This window comes from Gossypium hirsutum, chromosome D12 (genome assembly GCF_007990345.1).
Source record: "Gossypium hirsutum isolate 1008001.06 chromosome D12, Gossypium_hirsutum_v2.1, whole genome shotgun sequence".
NCBI lineage: Eukaryota > Viridiplantae > Streptophyta > Magnoliopsida > Malvales > Malvaceae > Gossypium > Gossypium hirsutum.
In genome coordinates this window covers 60,409,269-60,436,422 of record NC_053448.1, presented here as the reverse complement: position 1 = coordinate 60,436,422, position 27,154 = coordinate 60,409,269, and the positions used below count along the sequence as shown (strand labels likewise).

Genomic DNA, 27,154 nt, shown 5'->3' with positions numbered 1-27,154 from the left:
ATTTTCCGTCGTTGGTGTATTTTTTTCTTAAATCTTAAATTTATTATTGGGTGATACTTCTTCAAGATATTTAAATGGAACCTATGATAAATTTAATTCCCTTATGAAATTCAAAAGAAAATTAATTATTAGCATTGGAATAATAAAAAAGTAAAATAAACAAGAAGGAATATGTATAGTTTAATTAAGGTTGGTCTCTAATTCCTAGTCCTTTTCATCCACTAAATGGAACCTATGATAATTTTAATTCACTTATGCAATTAAAAAAAGGCAAAGTATTCATAAAAAAAAAAGTAAAAGTAAAATGTAAAATGTAAAGTTGCAATAAGTAAGGTTGGACTCTAATTCCTGGTCTTTTGCATTACACCGAAAAGCCTCAAGCCCGTTAAGAAGTTGGATTTTAAGCCCAATAAAATAAAAATATAATAAAGTGACAGCTGTGGGATTTGAACCCACGCCCTTTCGGACCAGAGCCTAAATCTGGCGCCTTAGACCACTCGGCCAAACTGTCACAGCTTGACTATCAAGCCATATAAAACATATTTATAATAAGAAAATCAGTAAAGGATTATTGATATTATTGTAAGGATATTTTAATTTGTGATACTTTTCTATAATCTTCAAACAAAAAAAATTAAAAAATGTTATTTGGGGATCAAACATAAGACCAATAAATTCATATAATAAATTATTTATCACTATACTAATAATCATTTGCTAATATAATTTTTAATGATCATAGGTGTGATAAAATCTATCACATATTAATAATGATTAATTGAGTTAATTCATTTTGGTCACTCCCGTTAAAAACTCTAACAGAAATTTGATATGACATTTTTTTGTTACGTGGACTAGTCATTGGATGTTTCATGGCACAATGACCATTGAATACCGCATTAAACTTGAAAGGACTAAATTATAATTTACCCAATACTAATTATTAACCAAAATAAAATATTGTACGATCCGTTTAAAATTTTAAAACCGAATGCAGAGAATCTCAGATCTCGTTCCTCTGTTTTCCTTCTCGGTGTCTCAGCAGCTGCTGCTTGTTTTTATGCTTGGTTTTGTTGCATATACAATTTGTATTTTGGCCATTGTGAGTTCGTGGATGAATTACTTTGTTTTTGCTACATATAAAGGCAATGGTGGATAAAAGGATCCTATATTCAAGAGAACAGATTTCAAGTTGTAAAACTTCAGCAAAACGAAGTAGCAAGATTTTAGTTTTGTTCCCTTCAAGGAATGGATGGAATATAAAATCAATATTATATTCTGCATATGATTTTCTTAGTCAGAATGGGCATACAATTATTGCAGTAAAACTTTTGGTGCTGTGAATTATGATAATAATCTTCAATTTTGAATGGTATAAATGTAGCATCTGTGTTAGGGGTGTGTTGGTCTCTAATGCAGAGGTACTGAATATTTTGGGTTTATTAATGTACCAACAGGAAATGGTAAAGATGGGAGTTTGAAGTAAAAGGTTTTTGTGTCTAATCTGACTTTCAATCTGTTAATGACGATAGTGTACTTTCTTGAATGATACCATTCTACTCCGTTTCTTTATGGTGCGAACGGCTGAGCAGAGCGGGGAAGCTGTGGCTGAGTCGACCCGGGAGGAGACAGCTTAGGACGGTGTTCAGTCGGCAACGACTAGGGTGGGTCGGAACCCAAACCCCAGAAAATAATAAAATGTTTTATTTTGGTTAATAATTAGTGCAAGCTAAATTATATTTTAGTCCTTTAAACTTTAAAGTTTAAACTGGTATGCAATGCTAAATTGTGTCATGTAGCATTTAATGTTTGGTCCATGTGTCAAAAAATGTCATATCACTAAAATAAATAAACTATGTAACGTAGATGTTTAAATTGTAAATTTTTTTATTTTTGGTGCCTAAAATGAGAATTTTTATAGTTGAGTAACTATTTATGTAGTTTACTCATTTCTTAATAATATTGGCATGACAACTTGTGTGACAGTGTGAAGGCAAAAAAATTTAGGAGAGGCTAAAATTAAAATTCAATTTTTACGATAGTAAAAATATAATTTTACCATTTGCATACCTTATATATTTAAAATTTTAAAGGGACTAAATGAAAAAAAAATTATTTTAGAGTGCCGGGGCCCCGGCTAGCCCACGACTGCGCCCCTAGACATAACATTATTTGCCATATGTGTTACGTCAACAAATAATTTAAAATTTATAAAATATTTAAAAATTAATAATAAATTTAAAAAGTAAAAAAAAAACATATTTTTTTTAGAAAAGCATAAAGTCCACCTTGATTATCGTATTTAAAAATTTAAAGTTTTAGTTAATATTTTTATTAAAAAATAAGAATTCGACTATTTTTAAAAGGTTGATGGTCAAAATTGACTATTTTAGAAAAGTTAATGACTAAATTTTAAAAAATAATAATAAAAATGACCAAACAAAATATATAAATAATAAAAACTAAATTTCAGATTATACCAAACGAATAAATAAGAACAGTGTACAATTAATTATTAATGGAGGAAAACTGAGTGTTGCCCTTTCAATTGGAGACATGAAATTGAGTAATAATTACACACTTTAATTCTGCCATTTCCAAAATATTGTCCCACGATACGGATGGATTAATTTAAGATTCGGCAATTATCACATAAATCATGTCAACCAATTTTTAAAAATATTAATTATGGTTTCAGCAGTATGTTTTGTCTTTAGTTAAAGCAACCACACAACTTTTGTAAACCTGTTTGTTATTATTGTTATTATTATTATTATTAAATTTGATTTTAATTTAATTAAAATTTGTTTGGTTTCAGTTTATAATTAAAAATTCAAATTATTTAAAACAAATCAATACTTTATTTTCACAATATAAATATATAAAGGACAAATCTCAAAATTATACATCAACTTAGATTTAGTGTGCAATTTAATACATAAATTTTGATTTAATGGAATTATACACCCTCAAAAGAGTTAAATGCATCAATTTATTTTTATATTGAATAAATATAATTATTTTTTTATACAATAATACATATAAACATAAAATGAAGATATATTAATAATGTTGTTAATAATTTGTAAGATTGTTCACGCATAAAATAACATAGAGATCCACAAATCGTAATTCCACATGGTAGGACTCGAATATAGGTATTCAATGATTCAAAACTTCCGTCTTAGCTAATAATATCGAGATCTTATTGCAGAATATATTGTTTTTAAATAAGTGAAAAAAGTAAAATAGTATATAAAATTACAGTAGTTATCTGAATTTACAAAATAGACAAATTGAAGAAATTCGAATGCGCATGGAATTCAATTTTGGTTGGTTTAATGATTTATGATATTATTTGTGCCATATTCAAAATTGGAGAGGAAAATAAAATTGAACGTTGAACATCGATGTTATCGTAAACTTAATTTGATTTTTTTTTAAGCCACAACGTTACAGTTGAATTATTTTTCAAAACAAATAGAAACATCAAACCAAGCTTTTCTTACCGTCAAATGAAAATGCCGTAATGTGCTTTGTTATCTCTTCCTTGGACGTGTGAGAATAAGACAAATTTAAAAAAAAAAGAAAAGAAAAAGAAAAAAAATCAGAAGGCAAAATCATCAAAAAGTCATTTAGATACCCTAAATCCTTACAGGGGAAGCTGAGAAAATCAACAGACAAATAGATACGTTGAGGACCTAGAAGTTAGAATTTTTATTTTAAAATTGAAATAAAGTTATAAAATTTGAGAAAAAAGTTTTAAATTTTATTAGCTAATTTTTTATTTTGTTTCATTTAATCGAAGATTAAAAGAAATGCTAAATTGAATCTTATAGGAAAAGCTAAAGCAACGGAAGGAGGTAAGGCTGTAGATCTATCTATGGGTTGGACCACTCGAAAAGTGGGGGAGTTTTGAGAAAAAATAAAACCCAAGTCTCAGCCTTCTCAGGTAAGTCTTTTTTTGGTTTGGGCGGAGCTTGGCACGGTTTGAATTTGCAAAAATTAAAATAATCTACTGTTTTCCTCATTATTTTGTTGTCATTTCACTATTATGTTGATACTATTTTGTTGTTATTGTTTGAATATTATATAACTCTTATTTTATTGTTAATTTTATTATTATCAAACGGACGTAAAATTTTATAAAAACTCGACCCATAGATTGATCTAATAAGTCTTCTGCCTAACCCCTTGAATATGCATAAACTAAATTCAAAATTAAGTCTGGTTGTAAACCAAAATCAAGCTCTCCTAATATTATTTTACTTATTTACAAAATTCGAATTTAATACTTTACTTAAAAAATATTTAACTCTTTAATATTTGCCTCAATAACCATTAGTTTCATATTTACCATTTCACAACATTATTTTAGCATTTACATTTGGAAGGAAAACCTTTAAAAAAAGGGTGACAAAAGCCCTTAATTACGCCTCACTTTGCTCTTCCTTTGTCATAAAGCCAAAGCCAACCGAGAGTCCCACACACAAGCTCTTTTCCTCTCTTCAAGATATGCATACATACAATACATGCATTAATATTCTTGCAATTAACAAAATAATAATATTTTAAATATTTATGGATAAATAAACTTTTTAATCTAACGTGTGATTTGACATATAATTATAATACAAACTAATTTAGAATTTTCATCAATTTATATAGGATTATATATGTGAAATTTTAATTGTAGTTTAAAATAATAATATTTTAATTTTTTAATAATAAATTAAAATTTATTATAATTTTGAGATTTATCTCAAATTTATATTATATTATCCGTTAATTTAGTTTGTGAAATTAAAAAAAAATCATAAGCACACTCATTTCTGCCTATGATTAAGATGGGATAAGAACCAAGCATGCGCCTTTAATTTAGTCCAATCCCAGAAAAAAAGGTGGTTCATTTCTAGTAATTAATAAAATGGAAACTTCAAGGTCTAATAAAATAATTTTCCTTTTTAATGTGATTAACATGACTCCTGCATTTAATTTGGATTGTCACAAGTCTCATGTAAAACGCTATACTACGAGAAATGTTCATTGGCTCGTTTAAAACATTTCAATGTATAATTTGGCTTTTCCTTTTTAGTCATTTTCTTTCTTATTTTGTTGGTTAAATTATAGTTTTATCCCTTTACTATTTTAAAATTAGAGATTTAATCTTTATATTTAAATTTGGCATAATCTTTATATTTAATCATCGTACTTTTCATAAAATTTGGTATATTTAAATTTGGTATAATTTTAATCTTTATATTTAAAGTGCTGACATGGGATTGTTAATCGGTTTGCAATTTTTTTCCTTCAAACAACTTAATTCATTAAAATAATTCAATGTGTCAACTAAATTTCTAATGGTAATTTAAAAAAAAAATTCACATAAACATTTAATAAAATATGTTGGTGATCGACCCGTATAAATAACTAGATAATAAATGTGAAGAAAAACAAACACAAATATTTTACGTGGAAAATCCTTAGAGGGAAAAACCACAAGCAAATAAGACTTCTACTTTTCACTAAATGAGTAAACAAACGAGAGTACAATATGAATAAAATAAACCTAAATGTACAACTTATACATTACCCAAAACCCCGAATATAAAGCTCAAAATCCCAAAGAGTAAATTGGTAAACAAAACCCTAAGGCACGTTTGGTTCGCTGTATTGGATTAGAGGTGTAATGGAATAGAGGTGTAATAGCAAATCAACTGTTTGGTTGAATGTAATGGAATAGAGGCGTAATAGTAATCTTGTGTTTGGTTGAATGGAATAAAGGTGTAATAGCATAATGGAAAAAACTAAAATGACTAGAATACCCTTAGCATAAATTTATTTTGGTAAATGATTATTGTTATTGTTATTTACATTTTAATAAGATTATTATTATCAATAATAAATAATTTAATCATATTTAAACATAATTATTATTAAATATATTATAATTAAAATATATAATTTAATAAAATTCTTAATAATTAATATTCTTATATGAATTTACTCAAATCATAATATATGATACTATAAAATATAATTTGAAATAATTAATATTAAATATATTTTAATTAAAATATATGATTTAATAAAATTTATAATAATTATACCTAATAAATTTTCTTATATGAATTTGTATAATTTAAAATAATTATTATTAAATATAATTTAATAATAATATATAATTTCATAAAATTCTTGATAATAAATTTTCTTATATGAATTTATATAATTTAAAATAATTAATATTAAATATAATTTAATAATGATATATAATTTCATAAAATTCTTGATAATAAATTTTCTTATATGAATTTATATAATTTAAAATAATTAATATTAAATATAATTTAATAATGATATATAATTTATACATTTAACCAGTGCCAAGCATTATGACCTTTAAGCAATGTTGAACTTGATCACCCAAATTTTCACAAATACTATTAATTACTTAATTCAAACTGCATTGTACAAAATGCCGGTCAGATCATTTCAACCTTCCAGCTACCAACTAATATGTTTTCCAATTTTCTAGCCCACCCAAACTTTACAAAATGCTAGATAGCATATTAGTCACAATCATATTCACATCACTAACTATATCCGAAAATGAATGACCCTGGGAAAAATTACAAATATTACATGGATTTCATTCAATCAATGTTGATGTAGAAGCATCCTTGCCCTCTGTTGAAGTTGAGTCAATGACCTAATACAAGTGCCCTCCTCGCATGTCTTTAAGCGTGTAAGGCTGATTAGTTCCCGAATAAAAACTACAAGACTACTTTGCATTGGCAACTTGTCTTCAGATCCCTTGCTTCGGTGTTTCCCTTATACAACCTCAAATTCTCTAGACTTACTGGCAGTTGTTCGTAGTACTGAGTCAGGAAGCCCTGAAATGATTACCAGTCAGGTGACATTCATCATAGCAGATGCTAAAATTTTGCAATTCAGTCGATTCTCTATAAACAAAGATGTAGATAAATACAACAAAATATATCTACATCTTTTTGTCCTAAAAGTTCTCAATAACAGAAGGTATTGATTAATGCACATTTCAACAATCTGAGAATATGAACTAAATTCAAGGAAAAATCAACACTAAAATAGCAATGAGCCCTGCATTTTACAAATTTTCACTAAACAAATTGGCAGATAAGACTTCAAACTGATGCTGTACAACTCAAAATATCTCATTCACTCTCTCTGCACCTAATATAATTTGCCAATTATAAATGCTATAAACTTCAGTTTAAAAAATATATTATCCAACAGAAAGCAGACACACCTTGGAATTGTTCCTATAGTCCACAGCTAAACGGTGGTAGTGTGTTGAAAACATCCCTCGGCATTGCACCTAATATAACTCATATTTCAAATTACAGCAAAAGGGTCAACAAAGAACTTAATTTGGAAGGTTTCAGAAAGATGAGTGAAAATTTCTGCTTGGACTGATGGAAAAAGTTGCACCAACTTACAAAATGGAGGACCTAATGCACATGTTTAAGGAACTGCTACAAAGATTTGATCGTCAATCAACTAAGTCCGTCCATGCCAAAGCCCATAATTCAAATATCAGTTAAAAGAAATGAAACAAATGACACTCACACTTCTCCAATATCAGATTGACAAGCAGATCAGACAACTAGAAGAACAATAAATAATTGAAATGGCCAAAGAATCCTACTTTCAGTACCCACTACCATTTTATTGGGCTTGAATTGGTAACACAAACACACACAATCAAGAAATTAAATGTAGATGAAATCTAACCTTGAATAACATTGTTATCTTGGTCAATTTTTTCCAATGCAGGAATGCAAAATGCTGCAGTTTTCCCAGTTCCATTTTTGGCTCTAGCAAGAATATCACTTCCAGTTAAAGCAATGGGAATACTCTCTTCCTGAATAGGAGATGGTCTTTCAAAGCCCTTCTCATATATTCCCATAATAAGTTCACGTTTCAGAAAGTAGTCTTCAAATTCATTTCCTTTGGTAGCAGTCACATCCTGGCACAAATTTAATAGGCAGATCAGTACATAAGCGTCAAAATTAAAATTTTAAAAAATATCCAAATACCAACAAAAGCACTGCCATGCCCTGTGTGAAATTTATATCAGAGAAACAATATGGAGTGCTATCGAGGATAAAGAAATGCAATTGCAAGCCTAAAAATGGCCCTTTGTTCAAAAGGCCTCAACATCAAGGAACTAGTATCAGTGTCCTTAAGTTATAATCTTTGGAAACTGTCCATTCAAAATCATATACCTTATAGGAAATTAATGAGTAATTCACCTGCATTGCCCAAATAACATAAGCCAGAAATTTTTCCTTCGAGAATTTTCATAGTTTAACGAAGGTATGACAATTATATATAGTGAAATAAACAAAACCAATGCTACAATTTCTTTAACCATAACTGGTAAAAGCAGAAACTTCAAGGAATTTTTAAAACGATAGGTAAGCTATGCAATATTATTAAAAAGGTTGTATTAACTTCAATATCTACTCGATTAATATCATTAACAAAAATACCTCCGTTTTGTAGCGTGTATCTGATGGTGGCATCTTTAGCCTTGCCTTCCAATCATGTGAACTGAAAGATGAAAAAGAATGTAAAACCGTGCACAATTCAATATGAAATACATAAAAGAAAATTCAATAAAAAAAATTAATAACTGTAAACAATGCACAAGAAATTTAATTTGTGAAAAAATATAATTATGAACATTCAATACGTAACATGTACAAGAAAATTAAATAAAAATTAATCACAAATGCAATTAAAAAGAAAAAAGGAGAAGAAACAAAAAAGAACCTTGAGTTGACGACTTCAGATTGTATGGTCTTCTCGACCTCATCGGCGACAGTGGAGTCATTTTCGCCGGGCAATTGGTTTCATCTGAGCCACTGCTGTTGATGTTGTTGCTGTTTGCAGATGATGATGATGATGATGATGTTGTTGTTGTTGAAAATGATGATGATTCTGCACCAAATTTCTCTGCGCATACTGCGGTTGCTCCAGCCTCGATTGAAAGCTAGGGTTCGCGTTCGCTCCGCGGCTACGGCCGAGCACCGATGGATACCTCCCTCTATTATTCATAGCACGGCCCTAAACTCCCTAAAAAACAAACAAATTCTAAAACCTAGGAAAAAAATAGAAATCTATATATACAACCGCAAAAAAGGAAGTTAAAGAGTGGAGTTTCTTCCAATGGGTTAACGCCGTAAATAGTGGCAAAACCAAGGGTCGTCCTACGAAACAACGCTGCTAGGGTTGGTTAGATGAAGAAAAAAAACCGGTTAGATGGGAAATTTGAAATGAAAATGGTGGGTGCTGCTGCGCAGATCTATTGAGAAAATAATAATACAAAAAAAAACATATAACAGGGAGAAGGAGAAACGGCGAGGAGAGTGGAGAAGAAAGGTAGAAGGAAGAAACAGAAGACTTTGGGTAAGACAGAAGCGTCAATCGGGAGGCTAAAACAGGGAAGAAAATTGAATCAGGACCTAAACTGAGCAAAAGGGATGTATTACAAATCGGTGGATTTCACCGATTAAGTAAGTAACGTATTACACCCGTAATAGCATTACCATAAACCAAACAATGGACTAAAGGGGGCTTAAGTGGGGCCCACTGATTAGGGGTGTATTGGCATAGCCAATACACCCAACCAAACATGCTGTAAATCTCATAGGACATTCACAAAATGGGTACAAAATATTGTTCATAACTACCATGAAACTCTCACAAAAACTCATATGTAACTACATATTGTCGCCTCCAAAGAAAAACCATTTTCTGATTGGCATATCAAAATAGGGATAGAAGGCCCCTTTAAATAGGCCAAGATTAGAGGTCTAATCATACTAAAATATTCCTAAAATAATCAGAGTCTAAATGGGAGAAGAAGTCCTGTTTGAAGTCTAAAACGTGGTTGCCAAATAGGAGAGTACATCATGTCGCCACAACGTCCCATTAGCCTCGTCACGAAGTGCCGGTGCTCCTCGTCCTGATGTCGGGCATGTTTTGGCCATTCTTCAGTTGCTAGTCAATTCTTGTCTAAGGTGCCTACAACATGTCCAATAAATGCAATACACACCCCACAAAATAGTTAACAATTCTTACAAATTGGACTAACTAATAATATTAAAAAAATGAACATTGAATTAAACTATTGATATTAGCTGATAAGGCCTTGGCTTAAGGTCCAAGTTTAGGCGCTAAAAACATTGATATCTTAGATTTGAGTTCCACCATATGCAAATACTCGGGTACTTCCTAAAATTTATTTTGATTTATTTGTTGAGTTAATTATTCGATTTAATATTGATACTGGTGGATTCTATTAGAATTATTGTAATTTAAAAAATACATAGATATTAAACCTGGTAACACAATAGAGGGACCAAAATCATAAATTTTACATATTCTAATGAGGCCACTACCATGATAAAAGGAAAGTTGGAAACTAAATTAAATTTGGTGTAAATGTTTTTTTTTTTTTACTTTATCATGAATCAATGATCTGTCACCAGCTAAAGAAATCCTCATTGGGGGCAGCATATTCTTATCTGGAAACATGGAGATGAAAAAAGAGAGAGCAAAAGTTTGAAAAGAAATTTGAAATTTGCATATAAAAAAGATAGCCGAACTAGTAGTAATTGGAAATACTGTTTCTATTGTCCAATGATTGCATGACATTTGGCAACTACAACATTTGCACTTGACTTTTCCATTTTAGTGGATCATAAAATTTATTTTTTTATTCATTCTAACCTCAAATGAGAAAATCTCGATTAATTTTTTTTTAACGTTTAACTTTTTGTAAATTTAATTTTTTAATTAGAATTTTTGTTCAGCCTTTTAAAAAAATCAAGATTAACCTTGAAAAAGAGTCAAATTGATGTGCATTTTAATAAAAATATTGATTAAAATATTAAAATTTTAAGATGACAACTTATATAACAATTAATAATTATTTCATACTTTTTTATTTTTATGAACCTTTTATTATTATTTTCATTGTTACATATTTATTTATTTTGTTGTGACATATAAGACAAATAGTATCATACTAATATCATTAATAATTAATGTTTAATTAAATATTTTTATTAAATAAAAATAATTTAATTTTAAAAAATTAATGACTAAATTAATGTAATTTTTTCTGACATGAGAGAATGATTTATCACGCGGAGAAAAAATGATATTGTTCCAAGATTTTACTTTACAATTACATTATCATGTTTTTCTTTTTTATAAAAAAAATCATAATTTCTTAGTGAAATCTGGCAGGAGATCTGGGGCTTCGCAAAAAGGAGGGCAAATTTGGTATATGATAATCTCATCCGCCGCGTTTGCTTTAGGCGAATGCCCACTTGAAAAGGATTAATTCCACTAAACATCACTACGCTATCATACATATTGTAAATTGGTCCTTGGAAACATTTTATTTGAATCCTTAAAGCATCAATATCAATCAATTTATTTCCTTCAGTCTAATTATTAATTCATCCATTAGATGTCTGATCAAATTCGAGGTGAAGTATATTTAAAATACATATATCAAATTATAAAATATACATATATATCGAATGACAATTTTTCGATATGATGTGTTAACAAAATACCATGTCATTAAAACTTAAGAAGGCTAGTTATTTATTTTTTTGACAAGTCAGATCCAAGTTATCATGGAAAAGGTACACATATGTTTCAATTTGAATTTGTGTTCTAAATGTATACTCAATGTTTATGGACCAATTTAATCCAAACAGTAATGTTGCAGAGACATACAGAATAACCTGAATGATAGGATACTTTGATGAAATAAACCCTAACAAATTCGCTTTTCCTGAATAAAGTTTCCTTCGTCAAAAAAAAATATTTTTTTTAGGTGACACCACTTTTCCTGAATGGTTGCAACGGAACACTGACGTGTGGACCGAGATGCCGGCAGTGTCGGTCGCAAATTATAAGACCCACTGTTGCCAATGTGGCGAAGCCTTTGCCGCTCGTTATCCACGTTTCCTCTCCTCTCAGCAACGTCTTTAACTTGCCCTGCCATTCCGCCACACCATATAATTGCTGGTAAAAATACTTACGAGGTATCTAGATTAAATTAATCTTTTTACTATTAAATAGGTTAATTTAATTTCCGTATTATTAAAAAACAAAGTGAAATTATAATATAATTAATATTTATTGTTTAAAAAATAATTTATTTACAGAATTATAAAAAACTTTTAAATATAATTCTATTAAATAGAAAATGACATTTTTTAAATAATAAATAATCTTTTTACATAATATCTCGAATTGCCCATAGTCCCTCCTAACCCTTAAATATGGAAATAATGTGCTTCAGCACAATTAAACCCACATTTTTCTGCACTGATAATAATATTGATACCAGTCGAGATAAACCTCAATCAACTTGTTAACTCTGTTAAATTTTAATTATTTTACCAGAATAATGAAAGGATTTGTGAAATATATTCACCTATGATTGCTATTAGCTAACCCTTCGCTTAGATAATTATAAAAGTAACTTTCAGAATTTTAGGTTCATCCTTAATGAATAAGAAAATTGATATTTTACCCATTAGTCTACACCAATCACCAACCAAACCAAAAAATATATCTGATTAGGGGCATTAACTGGGAAATATTTAAGGATGGAAATTTAATCGATGTAGATATTCATAATAATAGTACAATAATAAAAATATATTCAAAGAAAATGATATTATACGGGGGAGGGAGGTTTTGAGTTGACTTCCAAAGATTACAAATATTGCCAACAATAGTAGCTCTTAAATATGGGGAAAAATGTCAAATTGTGCTATTAATTCTTATATACCAAGTAAGTTGCAAATTTAGTCCTCATACTGTAATTTGATATTTTTAGACCTTACACTATCGTGTTTTATGTCTTCAATTCTAACCAAATGCTAGCGGATATTGTAAAATCCAATTTCACAATTTTAATAGCTTATACCTTTATAATTTTTTAAGGAGTAAACTAAAATTTTATCATTTGTAAGTTAAAGTGTAATTTTACCATTTACTAAATTAAAATATTCTAAAATTTTAAGGACAAAAAGTGAAAATTTATATTTTAGGGGGCTTAGGCCCCTTCCAACCCCTTGGTATCATTATTGATTTTTACAATTATATATCGTGTCAGCTTGTTATTTTCACATAATCCATAAAAAAAAATGTCGTTTTAGTTAGCTAATTTAAATGGCTATTGTTTGAGTCAAGATTAAAATTTCATAATTCGATAAACATAGTGACTAAAAATAATCAAATAAAAAATATGGACTAGATCAATAATATACACAGAATACAAGGACTAATAATAAAATTCCACCTAGCAAAAATTCCTTCTCGGAAGTAGCCACACGGTTGACCTATAAAATTTCTCAACCACGACCATTTCATAAAAAGGCAAAAAATTATCTAGAAAAATTCCTCAGCCTTACACCTATTTTTAAATGACTTTGTGTATAAGCTAAGCAAACCCCCAAAAACCCTCATTCACCGTTAATTTCCCTTTTTCTTCAATTTTAAGATTATAAATACCCAAATCTAGTTCTCCTCTATCCCTTCACTTTCATTTTTTTTTTCTCTTCTCTTTGTTCATATGTGGGTTATCTCGTTGATTCTCAAATTATCATGAGCAACGTTCCAAGGTCATTAACAGATTCTTCTTTGACTCTCTTTAAACTTGCTATTTCTTCATCTGATCCTTGGCCTTTCCCTCTCGTTTTCTTATAACCTTTAGTTCCTTTGATCCTCTAAAGAAAAGGGTTTCGTTTTCTTTTAAAAAATATGGGGAGTGGAGATAACAACAAAGGTTCCCATCACCATGTGAATTTTCACCTTCATATACCACACCTTCATGGCTTCCATCATCATGAGAAGAAGGGCCTCAAAGATATCCCGAAAGGGTGTTTGGCTATCATGGTGGGTCAAGGTGAAGAGCAACAACGTTTCGTGATTCCGGTGATTTATATTAACCACCCGCTGTTTATGCAGCTGTTGAAGGTAGCCGAGGATGAGTACGGGTTCGATCAGAAAGGACCTATTACCATTCCTTGCCATGTCGAGGAGTTCCGTAATGTTCAAGGGATGATCGATAAAGATCGTCACCATCATAATCATCATCATCATCACCATGTTTGGTGTTTTAGGGTTTGAATTATTGAAAGTCATGTAAATTTTTTCGATATATAGCTTTTGCTTTTGCTTTTATAATGGGAATCCTGCAAATAATAAATGAATGCAAAAGATCATTCCTCTCACATAAATTCTTCATTTTGATTTTGCTTTTGCTTTTGCTTTAATTTTCCATTAAGAAAAAGCATTGGAACCATATAAATTTGAGAAAGATATTAAAGGGACTGTGGGGATTAGGAACGCTGTAAAGGGTTGTCGTTGGAGCCATTAGATTTGAAAGTGGTGGTGGTGGTGGTGGCCCTCTAAATTAATATCGATGAACATCGCGACCCTTCAACCAAATCTTTCTTGATTCTTTCTTAAGGGAAATTAGGTGTGAAGAAGTTGGGATGCGATTTTTTCGACTGCTTAGGATTTTGTAAATTATGGGTTTCCACTTTTGTCTTTTCTCTAATATCTTTGCCTGCCGGCCACACTTTTGAGTGTTGCTTATTTTGTTTAGTTTTGTTTTAGGGTTAAATCTTTTTTGGGCATGAATTTGGAACTTTTCTTAGAGGGGCTAAATATTTCTTCCTTTTAAGTTAGGCTTTGAATTTAGTAATTGTTTAAGGTTTGAATTCTTTTATTTAAGTTAGGCTCTAAATTTAACAATTGTTTTCATATCAGGGCTTGAATTTCTTTTTTTAATTTAGTCCTTGAAAACTCTTGAATTTGAACTTAATGTTTGAACAATACCCAGGTTCAGACTACAAATAATGATTTAACTCTTTATTTTAGGATACAGTGATATTGACTGGCAATTTTTTTTAATTTGATACTTATATTTTTTGTCCATGTTAATCTTGAAACTTATTAATTTTTTTTTAAATTTACTCCTTAAACTTAGATTTTGTTAAGTTATAATATGTTATACTTTGATATTATATCACATCAAATTTTTAAAAGCATTTCAAAATTTTAAAAAGTTATCAAGTAATGATGTGACACTTGGGGTTAGATTGGGAAAAGTTGCTAAATTTAAGGCCTAATATGAACAATAGAATCAAAGACCAAGAAAGAAAATTACCAAATTTAGGGGCTAAATATTATTTTATCCTTTTGTTTTTGCATTTTGGTGGGCAGTGGGCTGAGCTTGCCCCATGAAATTTTAAATCTTTCTTTCAGCTTTTACGAAGTTGGGATTTTTCTTCAGTTGAATGTACTAATAATATCAAGAAAAAAACAAAAGGACAAATTTCTATTTGACTTGTCATGTCCATCAAAATTATTTACTAATATAGATATGTGTATATTTTATTTGAACAAGTGTGCAAATCATTGGTTCTTTAAAATATATATAAATTGTCAAATTGGGTTTGAAAAGAATTTTGTTCTGTTGTTGACAAATTCAGGCAATTTACCAATAAAAGTTTTTTTTTTCAAAAATTATCGAAATGCGCTTATTATTTTATTATTTATCAGAATGGTCCTTTTCCCGCGAAATCGATTCAACGTCAGCGCGATGTCAGGGTATGCATCAGGAAATCGCGTCCACGTCAGCGCGAGTTGCTTACGTGGCAACAAATCGCTTTCCTGGCGCGTACCTTGACATCGCGTTGACGTGGACGCGATTTCGCGGTTTTTCCCACATTAGGTTTTTTGGCTTTTAGGGTTTAGGGTTCAGGCTTTTAAGGGTTTTTAGGTCCTGGAAGAAATAATTTCGAGTTGACGTTTCTGATAAAATAGTATAAAATCACTTCTAGTAGGATGCTATTTGAGAAGAATTTGTGAAATCGCGCCCTCGTGGACGCGCTTTTGCTACAGTAGGTCACGGAAGAAATAATTATTTTTTTGACGTTTCTGAGCAAATAGTATAAAATCGCTAGCAAGATGTTATTTGAGAAGAATTTGTAAAACTGCGGCCTCGTCAGCGCGTTTTTGCTACAGTAGGTCATGTAAGAAATATTTTTTTTGACGTTTCTGAGCAAATAATATAAAATCGCTTCTAGCAAGATGCTATTTGAGAAGAATTTGTGAAATCGTGCCCTCGTGGACGCGTTTTTGGTAAATTAGCATGTTTGGGCTGAGGCTATAAATTAGGCAGAAAATGTTCTCAGAATGCATAAGTCACAGCAGAAACAATTTAGATAGGCTAAGAAGGTTAGAGTTTCAAATATAAGTGAACGTATTAGTACTGTTATTTACTACGATGGTGAGGTTTGCCATATCGAGAATGGTGTTGTTTTTTTGTCGAAGAATATGGTGCGACTGGTTTTTAATCAGAACATAGATTTGACAGAACTTAGTAAAAGGATTAGGCGTAAAATTTTTGGAACGACACCAATGAAAGTTTTGTCTATCACGTATCGATTTTGTTCTTCTGTTGATCCACCCCTAGCCGACACTCGGTCAGTGGATTACAAAATACGGAACAGCCCATGTTCGGTAGCGGTGTCGAATGCACATCCCCTGCAAGACACTATGTCGGTGGATGGGACATGTACATCAGTGACTTGATGTTTGATGCTAGAAATACGTACTGGGGAGTGGCATCAAGTTCTAGCGGGTGACAATCTACATCCAATTGGGGACGTTATTAAATGCCCAGAAAAAGGGATGATGTACTCCCAACGACGTCAACCGGTAATGGGACCTTGTACACTACACATGATTGTGGGTTAGAAGATGACTTTGATGTGGATCCACCTCGAGAGCCCGGGCCGGATGGTGCAGAAGTTGGCTTATTTTCTGAACCGGAGCCTATTCCAACAGAAGCTGAAGATGCTGACAGAAGTTCAGATGAGGAAGAAAATCTACTATTCAGAGCATACTCACCTCCAGCCCACATGCATATTGTCGATCTATCTGCAGATGATTCGTTAGAGTTTCCAGATCTACCACACCGGTTGCGTGATCGTACAAGTTCGAGGGTAGATTTCGGTAAACTTGAAGTTGGTAATCAGTTTACCAACAAGGATAATTTTATTGGTGCTTTGAAACAACATAGCATCAAAAACAGCGTTAACTACCACGTCGTTAAATCAAAATCTGATAAGTTTGAGGCGAAGTGTGCGGTGCAAGATGACACATGTTCATGGAAAATCTACGCCTCGTTAAGGAAAATGACAGGGTTGTGGGAGATAAAAAAGTACAAAGGTCCACATACATGTGCTGCAGGTACAATATTGATTGTATCTGAATAATACTTTTATTATACAATGTTGCATTATTTAATGTGCTCCCTTTGTAGGTGTTTCACAAGATCATCCCAAAATGGATTCAGCTATGTTAGCTAGCTTGATACTGCCCACGATAAAAGCAGATCCTAGGACTTCAGTGCCGGTGTTAATTGCCAATATCCGTAGTCGAATGGGGTACACGCCCTCTTACCGCAAGGCTTGGATAGCTAAACAAAAGGCGTTGGAGAAGATGCATAGTGGGTGAGACGCCTCATATAATGAAATATGGCAGTGGTGTCAGGTGCTAGAGAGATACGTCCCCAGTGACATCACAGACCTTGAAACAGAACATGCGTACTACAACGGCCAATTGCTACGTGGATGCCAAGTGTTCAAACTCCTATTTTGGACTTTTAAGCAATGCCGAGACGCATTTCCATACTGCAAGCCGTTGGTACAAATTGACGGTACCTTCATGTTCGGTAGGTATACTCATCGGCTATTGCTGGCAGTGGCACAGGATGGCGGTGGGAAAATTCTTCCAATTGCTTTTGCAATAACACTGGGGAGTCGTCTGATGACTGGGATTTTTTTCTCTCTAGGTTAAGGAGGCATGTGTGCCCCAAACCTAATATCTGTGTTATTTCAGATCGGGGCGCCGGTATACTAGCTGCATTTGATCGAGAGGGAAGCTTATGGCAGCGCACACACCATAGATATTGCCTAAGACACGTTGCTTCGAACTATTACAGGCAATATCCATCTAAAAGTGAACGACGACAAGTGACTAACATGGATATTTAGTCTATATCTGTGTTATTTCGTTTGTCAATTTGAATTAGTTTTATTGGTAGAAGTGGTATAAATTATTCGTTATGATCTTATATTGGAAGGGTATGAAGTAAATAAAAATCATTTTCACGAGATGTTGGGAATTTTACAATCCCAAAATGGAGAAGGAGCGGACTACCTTTGAAACATACGTTTCGAACAGTAGGCACAAGCATATGACAGCGGCCTACGATATGGCCATATGACGTCGAACCTGGCAGAATGCATAAATTTTGTTCTTAAAGGAACGCGTCATCTACCGATAACATCGGTTGTGCGAGAGACATATTTTCATTTGGCGACGCTATTTCCAAAGCGAGCAGCAAGTTATGCAGGCCAAATGCAGGGAGGCCATGTATGGTGCAGTAAGGTAGTTCAAGAAATTAACAAGGCCAAGGCGAGGGCAAACACGATGCACACAGTGTGTCACGATCGAGAAAATTTATGGTTTCACGTGACAGAGTTTGACAGACCGCACCAAGGTGTTATTGGCGGGCAATATCGTGTACACTTGCAAAATAGGACTTGTGACTGTGGGATGTTTGATGCACTTCGTTATCCATGCGCTCATGTTATTGCAGCTTGTCAGAAACTCCATCTGGATCCGATGAGTTATGTGGACGAAGTGTACAAATTAGAAAACATGTACAACGTATGGAGACACGTTTTCCCATTGGTCCTAGATGAACGTAAGTGGCTGCCCGTATCTCCTGCTCCTTTTAAGTTGTTACCAGATAGTGAATTACGTCGCAAACCAAATAGTCGACCTTGCTCGACTAGAATACGTAAGAATATGGATATCCGAGAAACAACCAGTCAAACGAAGTTGTGCGGATGGTATAGGAATCCAGGCCATACAAGTCGATCATGCCCTAATCGCAATAGTTGAATGTAATTGTAAAAAAATTAAGTTTGTGAAATTATTAATTGATAAATTGTATTAAGTCAAAAAATTGTATTAATGGATAGTAAAATTATCAAATTATATAAAATTATTAATTGTTTGTACCCGTCAAAACATTTTTTCAAATCTAACATTATGTGAATGTAAAATTATTAACTCTAAAAGTTGTATTAATGGTTATTAAAATTATCAAATTATGTAAAATTAGGTTAGGGTTTTTAATTAAATTAGGTTAGGATTTTTAATTAAATTAGGTTAAGGTTAGGGTTTTTAAGTTATGTTAAGGTCCGCTCGGCATAACAGGAAATGGAGCTGAACCGGGCATGTAACACCTCTTACCCGAGACCGTTTCCGGAGTCGAGCATGAGGCGTTACTTGACTTAACTTAAAAGTTCGGGGCATAAAAGTTTACTTTCAAAATTAATTTCACTATTCACAATAAAGCTGTCCACCTGCGCAGCATTCACTAAAATAATTATAACTCAAGTTACAAAACTCAAAATTTAGATCCGTAAATTTTCCCTAAAACTAGACTCATATATCTATTCACCATAAATTTTTTAGAATTTTTAGTTTAGGCTATTAGTACATTTTATTAGTTGAAGTCTCCCCTATTTCACTGATTGACTATTCTGACCTCTCATCACTGAAATTCAAATATCTCTTTTTAAAGACTTTATATGGTGCTTCTACTTATCTCTACTGAAAATAGACTCATTAAGGAATCTATAAATATAAATTATAACTCATAATTTCTTCGGTACAATTTTTAATGAATTTCTAAAGTCAGAACAGGGGACTTCAAAAACATTCTTGCCCTGTTTCACTAAAATTCAATTATCTAAAAATATATAACTCTTTTGCTTATTCTACTTCTTTCATGTGAAAGTAGATTCATTCAGATTTAATTTCATATCTCATTCAACTTCTAATTCTATTTCCACTATTTTTGGTGATTTTTCAAAGTGACATCAATGCTGCTGTCCAAAAACTATTCCATTGAAATTTAAAAAAAATTCAATATAACCCCTTTTATATTTATCTAACCTTCCCTGCAAATTTCAAATCACAACCAATTCTAGTATTTCAACTACTTCACTTGAATACTAATGAAGTTCAACCAATCAACCATTTCAAACTAAAAACATGTATTTTTCAATATCTAACACAACCATCACATTCAAATTTACTTTGCATACTTAGTCATTCATTCTATTACTTTTTACTTCAATTCCTTATACATGCCATATAAATCCAAAAAGTTGTTTAATAAAATCTACCGGAGTAAATCTGGATAGTGTGATTCTCGATGTAGATCCAATCCTCCGAATGTATAAATACGTTAATCTACAAAAACAATAAACACACACATGTAAGCTTATAGAAAGCTTAGTAAGTTCATAGGCACAAACATAAATCTTACCAAACATTTATACACTTATACATAATACACCATTACTAAGTTTACCTGTCAACCACAATCTTTGGTGAGTTCCTTGGTATAACTCACTATTACTTATTCTTTTACCATAATTCCTCCAGCCCATTTGTCACTTACCATCCTTAATCAAAATTAAAGAACGGTTACGGAAAATTGAGTACTTCACTTTCACTTTGCCATAGTATAACTATGGTCTTATGTATGATCACTTATCATTTGTCCCTGATCAGATAAGTGTAGCTAAGCTACCACTTATCACTTTATCACTTGATCAGATAAATATAGCACTTATCACTTTTTTTCACTTGATCAGATAAGTATAGCACTTATCACTTTTTCACTTGATCAGATAAGTGTAGCTAAAGCTACCACTTATCACTTTGTCTCTTAATCAGATAAGTGTAGCACTTATCACTTTGTCACTTGATCAGATAAGTGTAGCTAAAGCTACCACTTATCACTTTATCTCTTGATCAGAAGTACTCAAATCCGGCGTTCCGCTTAATTTGATCATTTATTCGATTTTCACATTTTTATTTTACTCTCATTTCAACAATAAATACATTTCATCATACATTATATAATTCATGAAATTAACATTTAATCATTAAATTTCAGCCATATGAACTTACCTGGGTCAATTTGCAAAATTTGTAAAAGTTCAGGGACTAATCAACTACTTTTTCTTTTCCTCGGCTTGCTTCAGGTTCTCGATCTAAAATAAAAATTTATTCATTCATCAGCATATAATTCTATTCTAATTCATTTCACAATTTATGCCCTTAAATTTTCAAAATTACACTTTTACCCCAAACTTTACAGTTTTTTTACAATTTGGTCCCTACTCAATTAACCCCTCAATTGATCTAATTTTTCTCAATTGACACCTTGTCCAACTATTTTAGACTACTACATATCCTTTCATATTCAAAACCGAAACACCAAACCCTAATTCCAAACTTTTCACAATTAGGTCCCTAAAATCAATTTCTATCAAAATTACTTAATAAAATCATCATATAACAAAATTAAAGCTTTAATTACAAGTTTATTCATCATAAAAATTCAGTACTCATCAATGGTAACTTTCAAAATCAGCCATAAAATCAATAACTAATGAAATAATTAGTTGGACCTAATTGTAAAAGTATCAAAACCACAAAAATTAGAAGAAATAATCAAGAATTAAACTTACATGATTGAAATATATGAAAAAACAGCTTGTAGGGACTCTTCAATGGCGTTTTTTTAGCTGATAATTATGAATAATTACCTAGAAACTCTTTTAATTGAGATTTTTATTTGTTCACTTTTACAAAATTTCCAATTTTACCCTTATTACATCACTTTTCCAGATTTTTTTCTTGCTCAACCGTCCAGCCCATATAATTTGGGCCTAATTTCTTTTCAAATCCCTCCTTTTTAGTCACTTAAGCTATTTAATCACAATTTAACAAATTTTACACTATTTTTAATTTAGTCCTTTTTAGTTAATTGACTATCCGAACGTTAAAATTTTCTAACGAAACTTTAATACCAACTCAATGACACTCTATAAATATTTCTAAAAATATTTACGGCTCGATTTAAAATCTTTGAGGTCTCGATACCTCATTTTTTTATTTTAATTATTTCAATATTTATTCCTAGTACACTATTCACTATTTCAAAAATTTTCCTAACTTCACATTTACTTATTCTTACTAAATTAATAATATTTTCTACTCATTTGTCAGATTTAGTGATCTCGAATCACCATTCTGACACCACTAAAAATTCAGGCTATTACAGGGCATTTGGCTCCAACCTGCCTTATGACTTGGAAAAGGATACATATAAGAGTTAGGGTACATATAAGGGCTAGGAAACGCACCTGGCATCATCTGAAAAGGCGGTTGCATGGGTATCATAGGTTGAACTGCTGCGTCGGTGCTATCGTTGGGCCTGGTGATCTTTATGGCCGCTGATGATGAGCCGGGTGAATTTTTGGGCCTCGTTAAGGGGCTGTTTTCATCTCGTCATCTTGGATTTAGAGGCCTGCGCCTTATCCTTTCAACACATATTTACCACTGCCTCTCATCTGGCGTCAAGAAATACGGCTTGCCATGGATCCTAAACCATAGCATGTATTTTGGAATGCACGATAACTCCGGAACGATGATTGGTTCCCGAGTAGGTAGATATTCATATCGATCTTCCCACATTTTCATGTACTCAGACCAATATCTCGGCCAGTCCGTATTCAATTGCTGAGGGTCGATTTTGTGTTGATCGTCAAACTCCTCAGGATCCACCAAAATCGGTTATCTGCATCCAAACTGTCGTAGTACTCTGTGTGTCTGGTGCGGCTCCACAGTTGCGTAGTTGACCATCACGACTTTCACGTGCCAAGCTTGTGGATTTTGTAAAAACTCTTTCGGGATTACTGCCCGAATTGCTGGATCCTCGTATGGTGTCCATTAAAACTATATGAACATGATAGAAATATTAGGTATATACATAATACTAAAGACTAAATACTAAATATCAATCGAATAGCGAATGTATGGAAATATCTATTTGCAATAATACTTACTTCTGCTTCCGACCGTTGGTCCAATAGAAGTTGTATATCTTCAAGAGAGGACGGTAATTGAGCATAACTTGCTGAATGGTTCCACCTAATTAAATAAATTTTTAGCATACTTTTATTTTAAAAAATCTACATAATAATTGTAAAATGTAATATAATAAATTTTACCTCGTTATGAGTGGGAATGTATATAGGTGGTTCACTCGAGGACGTAGAAATGGAAAGTGAAACTGTGCCCATGACTGCAGTAGTGACAGGCAACCTCCGATGTTTGCTCTCCTCGGTCGCGTCGCCCCGCACATCTCCCGGTATAATGTTGCCAAGACGGCAGACCCCCAACTCAATTCACCGGCTGTTCTAAAATCAACGAGTTTTAGCAGCCATCTTAGATGTACGTGGCTCTGTGACGTGTCGGGCATCAGATAACCTCAAATTATTTGAAGAATGTATGCCCGAGCATATCAGATTCTTTCAATTTCGGTTGAATCTTCATCCGGATCAGGGAATGTGTCACGTAACCAGCCCATCTCGACCTTACCTCCCTCCATTTTCTCTGGAATAGCGCCCAAAAGCTCGTAGCACACTGCCTCCCAATTGCTAGATTGGGCAGACCCGGTGACTAGTGCCCGTCCACCGGCAATCCCAACTACAGACTAACATCTTCTAGAGTGATAGTGCACTCTCCACATGGAAGATGGAATGTGTGCGTCTCGGGTCTCCACCTCTCGATCAACGCACTGATCAATTTCGGGTCCAACTTGCATCCCCGGCCTACCGTCGCCACGTGCCAAAAACCTGCTTCCCGCAGGTAGTTCTCTACCAACAGTGATGGAGGAGCATGCATATTCCGGATATTGCATTCCAATACCCGATCTTCAGACTTTTATAACAAATAATAAATTAATAATTATCTAAAAATACATAAATAAAAAATTCTTAAATAATATTTAAAAATTAAATTTAACACTTACCATTGTCATTTGTTCCACCGATATGTGATGCCTATCAAGACGAGTCAATGATCCGGCCATTGATGAAATCGTACAAATTTTTACGATTTATAAAAACATAAAAAAAATTTAAAATTATTTTAAAAAAGGAAATTGAGAGGAAATTGAAATTAAATATGGATTTGAGAGAATTTTTGAAGGAAATTGAGAGGAAATTGAAATTAAATATGAATTTGAGAGAATTTTGGAAAGAAATTGAGAGGAATTGAGAGGAAATATGAGAGAGGATTTGTTTGTGAAAAAATAAAAAGGGATGGGGGTATTTATAGTTTTTTTTGACCGTTGGGGGGGCAACGGTCAAATTTTTGACCGTTGCGTACTGTTCACGCGCGGTCTAAATCGCGTCCATGTCAACGCGAGCTGCTGACGTGGACGCGATTTGCTGGCGTGTACCCTGACATCGCGCTGACGTGGATGCGATTTCGCGGAAAAGGATCATTCCGGTAAATAATAAAATAATGGACCCATTTTAGTAATTTAAAAAAAAGGTTTTTATTGGTAATTTACCGACAAATTCTAATGGGAAATAATATGCAAATGATTCTACAATTATATTGGAAATTTAAAATTGAAAGATATAAAAATAATAATTAAAATTTTCATGTCTTTGCTGGGTTAGGCCCAATATATATTGAATGGGTAGTAAACATTAGGTTAGACTCCACAGTAGGTATGTTTATAGGTTGGATTATTAGTCTAGGTCTCAAACCCTATTCAAAATTTAAAAGGATTTGAGGAAAAATATTAGGCTTGAAGAATGAGTTTTAACAAAAAAATAGGCCTGTTTAAAATATGAGTCGGGAACGGGCCTTAAATGTTTAAGGCCCGACCATGACCCATTTTTAAGTTTAAAATATTTTATATTATGCTATTTTTATATATTATGTAATTTATAACAAATTAAAAAATAAACAAACTTATATTAAATATATAACACCTTTAACGTAAACATTAAAATAATATTAAGATGATTACATAAAAATATTAAATTAAAATAATTAAAAATAATATAGACGGGCCTAAAGTGGGTTTGGATTAGTTTTTTACAAATATGAATAAATTTAGACAAAATTTTAAGTTCACATTTCGGGCCGGGTTAAACCGGAATAAACATAAAGCATGTTAATATCATACTTAGGTCCAAATCCAACCTGAACTATAAACACTTCTACCTGACAGTTTTATTATTTTAGTCAAATAAAATTAGTAATTCTGGAAATGGGAAAATTTGAAGCTGCCAACGTGGCATATTAAGGTTTTTTTTTTGGGGTACAAGCAATATTGAGATATTTATATAAATTAATATATTCACAGTTGATTTAATACTTTAATTTATAACCCATTTTCATTATTTTTGTAACCTCTTGTTTTATTCCTTGAGAACAAGTGTCAACTTAACACCCAAATTAATGACTAGATAATTAAAAAGATTTGATTGATATTATACTTATATTTTTAAGTAAATAAGTTTTAAAATTTGAGCCATTGTTTATGGATGTATAGTATAATTAACTCTTGATTAACGTGTCAAACGGGTGTTTGACAAGAGTTTTAGGGTGTGCTTGATAAACTAAAAAAATTAAGTGTTAACTATTGTTGATCCTAAAATAACTTGAAATGAATAGTAAAAGTTAGTAGTCTGCTAAATTAGCATGCCTCTGTCTGCACTCTCTTGCAGTTTTTAGGGTTTTCTCTTATTTTTTTAGGTTTTTATCTTGTTTCTGCTTTCCGTCTCTTGATGTGACGGCAACTTCATATTCAGATCTCTTTAATCTAGCAATTGAAGGAACAAGTTAGTATGGAGAAGGAATTTACGGGACTATTTCTGGAGGAGGAGAAAGATGAAATTCTACAAGTACAAACCAAAGCGGACACTGATAGAGAAACGGAAGTTTTGCAATTGGTGGGATGCTTTTTAACAGCAAGTATTGTTCATTTTCCAGCAATGAGGAGTACAATGGCAAATTTTTGGTACCCCGTAAAAGGAGTTCAGATTAGAGATCGGGGGGAAAAAAGGTATTTATTTCAATTTTTTAATATAATGGATCTTGAAAGGGTTATCAAAGGTTCACATTGGACTTTTAACAATCATTTATTGATTCTTCATAAGTTGCAAAGGGGGGAGGATCCTTTGAAGGCATCATTAATTTACTCGCATTTGTGGGTTCAACTATATAATGTTCCAATCGGTTTTGTCTTGAAAAATCTGGCAATTCAAATGGAAAATTTCATAGGAGAGTTCATGGAGTATGATGGCTCAAGTCTAGGAAAAGAAAGTAGAAATTTCATGAGAATAAGAGTCAAAATTGATATAAAGTGTCCTTTGAAAAGGAAAAACAGATAATGTGTTATAGAAAGTGTTCATACGTTTGGTTTAAATATGAAAGGTTATCACTTTTTTGCTTTTATTGTAGCCCATTGGGCCATAGTGATTCATTTTGTGAAGTAAGGATGACGGGAGGAGTGGAAACTAAAGAGATTGGATGGGACTTATCACTTAGGGCACAGTCTCGACGAGCCCAAATGATGACAAGCGTATGGTTGCGAGAAGAAGGAGAGGAACACGGGCGTGGGAACAATGGGAAAAGACAATTTATAAGGAATAACTCAAGTGATCTAGCGGAAAATAGGGATAATAATGAAAATATGGATAATAATGATGACAAACCCGTATCCGTCGTCGAATTAGGGTTACGAGGCATTACCGAACAAACACAACCATTTTTTTTAAAAACCAAACTGATCACAAACATGGAAATTAAACCATCTTCGCATGGCTATTTATATATATACAATCCAAATCTAACCAAAATCATACTCAAACCTATACATGCCATAAGATCGAGTTCAAACTGTTAATAAAATACCAAAAGAAGTCGATAGTGTGATAGACTATGCTGATGATCCCCGAGCTCGTAACGCGTCTCCAAAATCTATAAAACAAATGAACAAAAACATTCAAAGTAAGCTTTTATAGCTTAGTAAGTTTATAGCATAACCAAAATACATATAAACGATCACATGTATAATCATTATATACCTAAA

General features: G+C 32.1%; 2 protein-coding genes and 1 non-coding gene across 4 annotated transcripts; 1 reads left to right on the top strand and 2 right to left on the bottom strand.

The window, feature by feature from the left end:
- Nucleotides 1-431: 431 nt before the first annotated feature.
- TRNAL-UAG (transfer RNA leucine (anticodon UAG)) lies at nt 432-511 on the bottom strand. The gene has a single exon. It is a non-coding gene; the product is annotated as a tRNA-Leu (tRNA).
- Nucleotides 512-6,482: 5,971 nt separating this feature from the next.
- Nucleotides 6,483-8,594, bottom strand: LOC121224363 (DEAD-box ATP-dependent RNA helicase 6-like). Of its 2 annotated transcripts, XM_041107565.1 has the most exons (4): nt 8,538-8,594; nt 7,777-8,011; nt 7,292-7,360; nt 6,483-6,896 (listed from the first exon to the last, which is right to left on the bottom strand). In XM_041107565.1, the coding sequence occupies exons 1-3, from the start codon at nt 8,568-8,570 to the stop codon at nt 7,305-7,307; spliced, it is 324 nt and encodes a 107-aa protein (XP_040963499.1). In that variant the 5' UTR covers nt 8,571-8,594; the 3' UTR covers nt 6,483-6,896; nt 7,292-7,304. The 2 variants fall into 2 exon arrangements, with proteins under 2 accessions (XP_040963499.1, XP_040963498.1); XM_041107564.1 differs by lacking the exon at nt 7,292-7,360.
- A 4,878-nt stretch (nt 8,595-13,472) lies between these two features.
- Nucleotides 13,473-14,318, top strand: LOC107947198 (auxin-responsive protein SAUR32). The gene has a single exon (XM_016881773.2). It carries the CDS (start codon nt 13,846-13,848, stop codon nt 14,212-14,214), a length of 369 nt encoding a protein of 122 aa, XP_016737262.1. The 5' UTR covers nt 13,473-13,845; the 3' UTR covers nt 14,215-14,318.
- The last annotated feature ends 12,836 nt before the right edge of the window (nt 14,319-27,154 follow it).